General features: G+C 32.8%; 1 protein-coding gene across 1 annotated transcript; it reads left to right on the top strand.

Annotated features, from left to right (window-relative positions):
* The first annotated feature begins 3,013 nt into the window (after positions 1–3,013).
* LOC142352145 (uncharacterized) lies at positions 3,014–7,332 on the top strand. The gene is made up of 4 exons (XM_075404536.1): positions 3,014–3,948; positions 4,480–4,680; positions 5,105–5,434; positions 6,694–7,332. The coding sequence occupies exons 1-4, from the start codon at positions 3,288–3,290 to the stop codon at positions 6,969–6,971; spliced, it is 1,470 nt and encodes a 489-aa protein (XP_075260651.1). The 5' UTR covers positions 3,014–3,287; the 3' UTR covers positions 6,972–7,332.
* Positions 7,333–10,082: the final 2,750 nt, after the last annotated feature.

The raw sequence follows: 10,082 nt of genomic DNA, 5'->3' as shown, positions 1-10,082 counted from the left end.
TGTGCCTTCTGCAATCATCACTAATTTGACGTGAGAACTGTAATTAATGGGACTAGATATGGTAAATATAAAAATTAAGTCTTTTCATTTTGTCGTCTATAATCAAAAGAATTGATTTTAAAATCAAGAAAATCTTTTGTTATGAAATATATTCAGTAAACAACTTCCATTCTCGCTCCATGCGAGCCGTTAAGAAATGCAGTTTTCCAGAAGTTCAATTAGGACAACAAAAAGTACGACAAATAAAGAAAAAAACTACAAAAATCATTAAGTTCTGCTAGAAGACGGTGTCAAAGCAGTTAAAACCAAAATCTATTCACTAAAAACTGATGGGCTCAACAGTGCCCTCGTTTTAAAAAGCCAATAATGTGATATCTGACCTCTCAATTTTGTGACCAGACAAAAAAAGAACAGCAAATTTGAGAAAATGTCCAAAAAACAAGTTTTCTTGTGAAATTTTGTAGTATCAAAGCAGAAAAAAAATACCTAACATGTAAAACCGTAAATAATAATCAGATTTGATTTCATTTATAAGGGGATTTGACCTGTTTTCTTTAATGTTAAGCTACAAAATGATCAAAATTAGAAAAAAAACCGCAAAACTGAATAATCCATTGTTTATTTTGAAAATACTTAGTATTAAAAATCAAAACAAACAAAATTTTTCGGACAAAAATGCAGATAGTTTTCATTGAAACTGCGTGGGAAGCCAATTGGACCTGTCCTTATTACGCTTTTTTTGAAATGTTCTTTTCTGTAATAAAAGTACAAAAAATTAAAAATCAAAAACATTTAAAAACAGTCGACTGATTATAATCCGAATTTTTCGGGTTTTCAAAAAAGAGCCATCACATCAAAACTGGCCGTACAATGGCCACATATTCGTTAGGAACACGCAATTGTTCCCAGTATTGTGGAAACGGATATTTTGACTATAAAAGGTCAATATATCATATGTCATTTTGCGTAATTAATGAGTTAAATTAACATTCAAGAACACTCTGAAAAATTACAAAACTGCTTGTTTGCATTGGTCTTAACACAGATTGTGTCAGCAGTTTTACGCATATTAATCCAGTCAATATTAACAAAGTGGACTAAAACGCCTATTTTGAACCATTCTTGATTTTGAAAATGCTAAAATTTGAAGAACTTAGCAGCAATTATAGCCAAAAATTGAATCAAGTAGTTCAACAAAACTCTTTTGTTTTTAGAGATAAAAGCAACATACTTTTTTTTGCAAATTTTAACTTGTTTTTTGGCAAAATTAGCAGAAATTTGCGTAAAAAGACGGAAAAAGTGAACAGTAACAACGAAAAGCAGTCAAATGTTGACAAAACTTCAAACTCCGTAGAAAAAAAACGAAATTAAAAAAATCATTTTAGTTATATTTTTTTACGCTGGACGGGCTTTATAATGATAGCACTCACAACCTTATACGATGAATATATCAACCGGCCAGAATTGACTGAACAAAAAAAACCGTTTGTGTATATAGTTCCTCCCCCCACTAAAGTGGGTCGGAACAATAAAATAGGTTCTTAATACCCTTTTCAGATTAGCTAATAGGAGTTAACTCAAAAGGTGATGCTACTTTAATGTTTGTAATTTTCACTCAAGTAGGTATTCATTTTTCCGTCTAATCGACGGGATGATGATTTGCGTCCAATTTGAGAATTTGATCTACACTTTTTAAAATGTATGATATTTTTACTGAAATAATTATCCGGTGTCAGGACAATAGCGATGGAAATTTTGTCGCATTGCCCATCCCTCCCTCGCACACACACACACACACACACACACGCACACACACACACACACACACACACACGCACACACACACACACACACACACACACACACACACACACACACACACACACGCACGCACGAGTGTTTTTGTGATCTCCACTTACAAGTTATGCGTTGTTATAGAGCACGCTGCTATGTAAAAAAACCCAAATTATGATTTCGAGTAATTTATACCTCAGCAAGAGTGAATTAAATCTAATTGTATTTAAGCCTTTAATCTCAAGCTATTTACAATCATCAGATTTTATCTCCTCTCATTGTTGGTATGTAGAGAAAACCTTGAGTGACCTGGGACTGTCAAAGAGTCGTGACTCAGCGGCTGCAGCTCATGGGACTTGATATGAAACCATTTTTGAAGTCCACAAAATTCGAATTAATTAATTGGATTTATTCAGTGGATATTATTGTGGATTAATTGAAATCATTAATCGGATTAGGCAATGATTAACAGCTGCTTTTAACTGGTTATCGGAAATAATATACCGCCTCCTATTTATTATAACTTTAATAACCACTGCATGATTTTTTTTTATCATTTATGACCAGTTCTAGCAATTAAAATTTGATTTCCAGCTATTCTGGCAAAATTTTGGGCTGTTATGACCCGCAGTGAAACAGAAATTAAGTTGATTAATTATATTATTTTAGCAGTTAATAATTTCGTTACGAATAGGTTGAAAGTTTAGGTTCCGTAAGTATCGACGTCACGGGAAGTTAATAACTAGTTACCTTTAGTTGTAATAAGTTAATTAAAGGAGCAATTTATAAAAATTACAAACATAACCAGACGTGAAATAAAATGATCGCTGTTTTACTAGCTGTCTAGATCGCTGGATTTAATCAGAAGTTTGAAAACCTCATTTTATAATTTTTACACCTTTTGGTTGCTGACTTTTTAAACCGTCTATACAGAAAACTTTGAAAAATAGACTCAAATTAAAACAATGTAGTTTAATTCTAGACGGTTTTTGAATTTAAAGTTTCTGGTATAAAATCGTGTTTGATCTTTTGAGGTAATTGAAGTAGTAAATTAAATTTACTAGTCTGAGCAGATTAATAAATTGAATTAAACTGTCTGACAAAATGGCGGACAAGATTTAATACGAAAATAGTAAATTTTTCACGTTTCTCTGTTTCATTTTTCGCATTTTAACCATAATTTTGTTCTCAGCTAACCTGACTAACTAGTAATAGTTTTGGTCTAGATCCAGAAATTCAGTCGAGTTACTATTTGGTTTTATTATTTTTATCCAGCTACAAAAGCAATTTTATTTAATCATCACTAGAGCAAATAAAAGACAGTAGTAAAATAAACAGTATACTCAAAACTCTCGTCAGCACTCTTTATAATTTATCACCTGAGCTAAAACTGCATCTATATTCTGAAAAAAATCTCAAGCTATAACTAAAAACGAGCCTTTCATTTTTGCTTCTATTATAACCAGTTTAGTACAAAAATTATTACAAACGTGATGGGACCGCCACGTATCTTACCACAATCAAGATTACTATCTACTAATACCAATTTTGGTTATAACTACAAAAGTCATAACTCATCTTGTTATGAAAAATCGGCTCCTTTGTGTTCAAAAACTGAAGTTTTAAGCGATCATAGCATAAAACGAGTAACATTTTTACAATGTAAGAAGCCGATCGAGCGAACAACTTTTCAAACATTGAGAAAGTATAAAAATAAACAAACAACAGCTCAAAAACTGACCAATTTTGTTTGCCATACAAAATTATCTTCGAAACTGAACGATATCTTAGACTCAGAAACTCTGGGCTCACTTGATGTGAAAACCCCTCAAAACCCCCCAAAGGGGGACGCGCGTGAACAAAACCCGACGAATAATTCGACAGGCCATACATTATTGAGGACAACGGCCCCAGATAGCCGAAATTGTGAATTAGCCGAAAGCTTTTCGGCCACCGGGACCTTAACTGTAGAAGATCGGAGTTCGGTCGCGTTTGTTCGTGAATTTCTCGATGGAATTAGATTGCTGAAATACGTGAACAAATTTGAGTTCAACGGGATTTTGACTGATCTCGATCTGCAATTGTTAGAAGAAAATGATCTTGAAATGATCGGAATTCAATCTAAACAGGATCGGGAATTGATCTTGAAATCAGGTTTGTAGATTTTTTTCTTTTCTAATTGTTATGCTGCAAATATTGTCAAATGCAAATGTTTAATAAATGTTTAGACAAAAAATTCGCTTTGTGTTATGGTCTTACTAATTGCTCGAAATCTAAAGCTGGTAAAAAAGATTTTCTATGGCTGATGAACATAAAAGTTTGAAATAAATTTAACTCTTACATTTGCATCTATATTTTTTTTTGCAACAGTAATCAAATTTCGTCAAATACGAAGTACAAAACATTAAATTTTTGGACAAATTAAGCAAATATACTACATAACTGGTAATATCAAATGATAATACATAATTCTGAAGTATTTTAATAGCACGTACGGCATTTGAAAACAAGATCAGATTTTAAATCTCATACCTGACTTCTTATTTTCTGATCACACTTTGAATCTAAAACAGACATCTTTTCCCGAAATTTTTTCTCCTAACACGAACTCATTCTCTGCACCCTTTAGATATTTAAGTGACTTTCAAATCATCTGTAATTTAATCGAGATCTCAATTTTTGCAGTATCCCAATTTCTCTCCTCGGAAAGAGTTGCGCTGTTCAAATGGCTACAGATGTACCAGTTAGGAGAGTTATGGAACCAACTCTGGAGTCTGGGAATCCAAAGTTTGTCCCAGTTGTTCGAAGCCAGTAGTAGTTCCAGAGATCAGCTGGAGAGTCTTGGAGTTAGAACGTATGGCGCCCAGAAGAGATTCAAGCTATGCTGTTAGTTAGATTTACTTCAAATTTTAACCAGGTTATGGGTTGAAAATTGAGTGGGGGAAAAGCATGACCGGAATTTGGCCGGTGTACTTAAGAAATTCGAGTCGAAGCTGTAACATTTTTCTGTAAAATCGGATTGATCGGAGTTCGTGCATGACGCGGGTTTTTAACCATATTTCAAAATGTGAAGTTCGTTAGCATCTACACCTGAGTTTGTTTGCGTCAATTTGAGCATTCAATTGTGTCTAACGAATTTTCGATAAATGGTTTTTATAACAGCAATCACAAATTCTCAGAATAAGAACTTGAAGTGTAGACTGAAATCATTTTCTTAACAAATTCTGTTCAAAATTCCATCTTAAGAAACTTTAACAAACTTATATAATAATGTTTTTGCAACTCTTTTGCTATTTCGAATTTATTTCAGGTCAAAGTCTCGAATCGTACCTGTCGTCATCTCACGCCAAAACCAACGATTCCTCTCAAAGCCAGACCAATTTGACCCAGATTCCACCCAATTCTCATCAACCTACAGATCCAAAAGACCCTATGACTGGTGGTTCAAACCCCTCTTCTGTTCCCGATTCGACATCGGAGGGAAGTTCCAGTTCGAGCAAGCTGCGGGTGTCTGAAAAGACAGTTGCCGTTGGGTATTGGGCTAAGCCCCAGTCCCTCAAGGGTGCAACTAGTGACTTTCTGTGCGTACAGGCGGCTCTGAGGGGGACTTCTGACGTCACTTCGCCAGCTTATCAATTAGGTAAGATTTAGTGAAACGGTGGGGGGGGGGGGGGGGGGTTATAACGGATAAATTCTGATTTTTTGTGGACAAGCACCAACATTTGAATTTCATTTTTTATTAGAAATAACTGATACGCAATTTTACATTTAGATAATTTTAGTGAAAATTAGCATTTTTTATTTCTTTTGTAACTTTTAAATGAAACTTTTTGTGAACTCACATTTTATTAATTTTTCAACGATTTAAGATTTCAAATGCTTTTAATTATACGTTTTGTTTATTAATTCATGATTATTCATTGTTCTTTTATCGCATTTTTAATCACATTTTTTATTATTTTGAGTCAATCTTAAAACAACTTGAAAATTTTAACTTTTAAACTATATGCTCGAAAAAGTTATCACATTTCTCAAATATAAACGCTGAAAGAACTTTTTAATCTGAACTTTTTAATCTTTATCAGACAGGTACACTATACCTTTTTCACTTTCTAAAATTCAACTAAAATGATGTGATTTATCACGTTTTGTTTTTTCTCGAATGCGTTTTTTCGCGTTTAGTCTTTTCTATATCTCATTAAATATTGAAAACACGGCGATGGCAACGACCAGCTTGATATGCAAAAACGCGCACACTTTTTATCCCCCCTTAACAAAGGTGTGCACGTGTAAAAGCGTGCGAGCTCTAACTCTGTTTAATTAAAGCTAGATCGAGAGAGAGCAAACAGAACACGTTTAAAACTGTTTTCTAAATTAAACAACAACGCAAAACAAGACAACAATGCTGTTGTAAAAACAAACAGTTGAGGAGAGGTGAGATTTGTTCAGATTTTTTTTTCAAAAACAAAGTCACTTTTAAACTAAAATCTGATTTCTCACAGCAGGTAGGTTGCTAAAAAAGTTAAATAATAAAAATGTTTTTGCCAAAAAGATTTTTTTGGTTTTTCCTGTAATTCTTGTTTGTCATTTTTAAAAATAGTATCCCAAATTTTCTATGTTTATCTTCTTAACATGTTGAAATAACGTATCGATATTGCATTTTTCTACATAAGAATTTATTCAGCCTTCTGGTTTCCACAGGTAGGAGTTACGAAAAACTTACTTAAAATCCTGCAGAGCAAAAATTCCCAGCAAAAAGATCCAACACGATGAAAATTATATCAGTTTGTTTCACTTTTTCCCCTGTTTCCAAGACTCTAAATAGTTTTTGATGTTTTTGAAACCAAACGCAAGGGGTAAAAAAATTATAGTTTCTGACAATTTTCGATTTTCATTTAGAATTTATGGTGGACAGTGGGTCGGATGTTGTAACATGCAGACCAGAAGTCCTGCAGAAACTGGGTGTCAAACTGCTGGGTCGGATAGAGAGCCGGGGAATCCACGCCACTGTTGAGAAAGAGATCTACAGGGGGTACCTGCAGTTGGGGGGACAGGTGGTTCCAGTGGAAGTGATGCCGGAGAGCTATGAGTCAATTGGGAACCAAGTGATGAAACATTTCAAACATTATATCACCAATAATAACCATTTCTGGCTCACCAATCAACAACAACAATAATAACAATAAAAACAACAACAACGGAAAACGACAACAACAATGAAAACAACAACGAAAACAACAGTGGAATCGATGATAACAGCGACAAGTACTAACTTTTTGTTCAATTCCACCTGCCATTGGTAAAAAAATCCACCATTCGTGGTAGAAAATGCCACCCTAAAACTGAAAACTTCGTTTTCTCATAGAGAATTGTTCTTTATGACAAATTTAGCAGCTGGTCTGTTGAAGTTTTGAGCTCAAGTTGAAAATCAAACTTAAGATGTCAAAATCATCATTTTTATGACCATGTAATATTTTATTACTGTGCTCTATCGAGAAAAAATTTGAACTGCCGGTACTTATGCTAAGAAATACTGAAAAATTTAACTGAAAACTTTATTTCATTCACTGAAATTAGAATTTTAATCAAATATTATTCCTTCATTTGATGGTTTTTTTTTAAAGTACCGGTCGTTTAATTATTGACTTATATAGATTGTGACTTTCATCGTGCAATAGATACAGCTAAAACTTACAAAAATATTTTCATCGAACCGACTACCGATAAAAATTGTTTCGTTTTCTTTGACAAAACCAAGCTAATAACAAATAACGTACCTATCATGTACGCTTTTTACAAATTGTGTATTAGACCAAAAAGATCGCCTTGTATTGTATTCTCAACGGTGCTTAGAAATTTAAATATACCTCAATTTTTCATCTTATTTTCCTTAAAAAACCATTTCAATAACCCACTTTTTCTGTCGTAATAGTCATAAACTTGGAAAATAATTAAGATCAAATTAAAGGAAGAAAATGTTTAAAAACAATATTTTTATGTTATGTTGGTTTTGAGGCATTAAAAGTTGAAAATTCAAAGATGTCGGTTAGATGGTGGCTTTTTGTGGGTTGTGGGTGGGAGTGGGAGGGGGAGTTAGGGGGGTATTGAAATGGTTTTTTCCCCGCTTCTATAAATCATTCCTCTCTCATAATGAAGACCTGTGTACAAGATTTCTCACTTTTTGTATATAGATCTGAGACTGGCGGAAAACAGCATTTAAAAGTGTTGTTTATCACACTATACTGTTAGAAAATGCTGTCGTTGGTTCAAAAAACCCAAAATATAAACCCTTTAACATATCATATCATTACATAACAAAGATGTAATCATTGCATAACTCGCATCACTTCATTACGTAATGCGTAGTCATCTGTAGTCTTTATCATCATTTGTATTGTTCAAATACCTTTTGCATCATAATTGCACGAGAAAATGTGATTAACCGTGCAGTAATGTAAAGTATTTCACGTCGCTATAACTACTTAACCAGAATTTGGTCACAATTAATGGCACAATTTTCATCAGCTGAGTATGATCAAAGGTGCTAGGAATATTGGCCGACAGCGTATTAAGCCGACTAGGAAAATTAAGAAATTTAGCCCACAGTTTCTTTAAGATTGGTCGACACATATAATTGGTTAACTATCATTAATTCGTCCAGCAATTACCATTGATGTACTGTTGGGTTTTCGACTGATTTTCTCATTTTTGGTTGTCGGCTAAACCCCCTATCGGCCAATTCGGCGATCGCTATGATCAAAATACACTCAGAAAATATAATATACTTCTACAAGTTGCTCTCATATACAATTTTCACGTGTATACAGGATATTTTAAAGGTGCATACAAAGTCTTAAATTCCCAAATATTAGCCAATTATTTCTCATTTGTGATGGTTTTGAGTAATACTCATCACTTCATTGCTAGGTAAATACCTGTGTGCTAATTAAACTCGTTTTAAACTAGTGTAATTACAACACTAAGTAAATAGTAGTACAATTGGTGCTAGAATACGTTATAAATTTCACAAATTGCTTACTCATCAAAAATTTAACAAAAATGTATTAATTCTTACGCCCTCTACTTAAATTGCTCATTAAAATTCTAAATTTTTAAAGAGGTGCGATAAATTTCATGTTTTTCCTTTGTGTAATTAATGTAATGATAGCAATTGTTCCCATAGAAAGTTTTTTTTAAAGAAACGATATTTTTAAGCCTTAATAATAAACTTATCAAGTTATAATGAAGCGTCTCCAACACTTAGCGGAACACTTTGCTGTCATTTGTTTGTTTGTTTGTTTGTTTCTTTGTTTGGGTATTATAAATGGTTGTACTCAATGTGTAATTGCAGTAGTTTAGAAAACCTGTATATAACCTGCGATCAAAGGTTGTCTGATGAGACAATTAAAGTCTTGTAGACTAGAAACCAGAACGAATTTTTAAAGTTTCCGAGAAAAATCGGTTTTTTTATCTAACTTTTAAAAAAAATTTGATGCATAATTTTGTAAGAAGTGGACATAGGTCGTATGTTTATGTAGTTTACAAAGAAATTACAGAAATTAACCAATTTTTGTTAACGATAAGTACGGGATTTTTTCAGATATTTTTTCTACAAATATGCAAAACTTCTAATAAATTGATAGTTTTTTAATCATTTTTGGCTTTCTGGTAAAGACAGGACTAATTGTTTCAATCAAAACACGGCAACTAATCGCACAGGTGTCGGTATAACTCTCTCTCGCTCTCTCACTGGACTTGTAATTATAAGGACCCTACTCAATATACTACTATACGTGTACCCACTACTGTATGTATATTTATGTGTATGATTACATTCCCAGCAGGTGTGAACAGGTGTTGTACCCCACTAGAGGTTTAGGCTATCATCATCACTTCATCATCATCATCATTCATCAGTATTTTAATCATCATTATCATCACTGCTCCAATACTATTCTTAAATATAAATGTGCTATCTTTTATTAATAATATTAAAATAATCTACCAGAGTATTCTGAATTAAATATTCGGAATATTTTGAATTATATTGAATTCGATTGATAAATACTCGAAGATACCTTTTGTTATAAATAAATAATTATAGTAAAAAAGAAAAAAAAAACAGTTATTAAAATTTATATGCACCCGAGATTATGACAAAGCTGTGTAATATTTTGCACAACCTTTTAAACCTAAAAATTGAACAAAATTTGCCATCTTCGAGTAATTTCATTGTGTTTCGACTTTATTTATAACTATTATAAACTGTTAAAAGTTATTATAATAAT

The sequence above is a fragment of the Convolutriloba macropyga genome, chromosome 13 (genome assembly GCF_964194025.1).
Source record: "Convolutriloba macropyga chromosome 13, txConMacr16.3, whole genome shotgun sequence".
Lineage (NCBI taxonomy): Eukaryota > Metazoa > Xenacoelomorpha > Acoela > Convolutidae > Convolutriloba > Convolutriloba macropyga.
The sequence above is the reverse complement of the archived record's forward strand: the minus strand, read 5'-3'. Positions and strand labels throughout refer to the sequence as shown.

Bases quoted from the DNA above. Each gene is read 5' to 3' on its own strand.
- LOC142352145 (XM_075404536.1), top strand. From the start codon at position 3,288: ATGGGACCGCCACGTATCTTACCACAATCAAGATTACTATCTACTAAT. The intron at 4,681-5,104 runs GTTAGTTAGATT...AATTTATTTCAG, and splicing joins GAAGAGATTCAAGCTATGCT to GTCAAAGTCTCGAATCGTAC. The intron at 5,435-6,693 runs GTAAGATTTAGT...ATTTTCATTTAG, and splicing joins TTCGCCAGCTTATCAATTAG to AATTTATGGTGGACAGTGGG.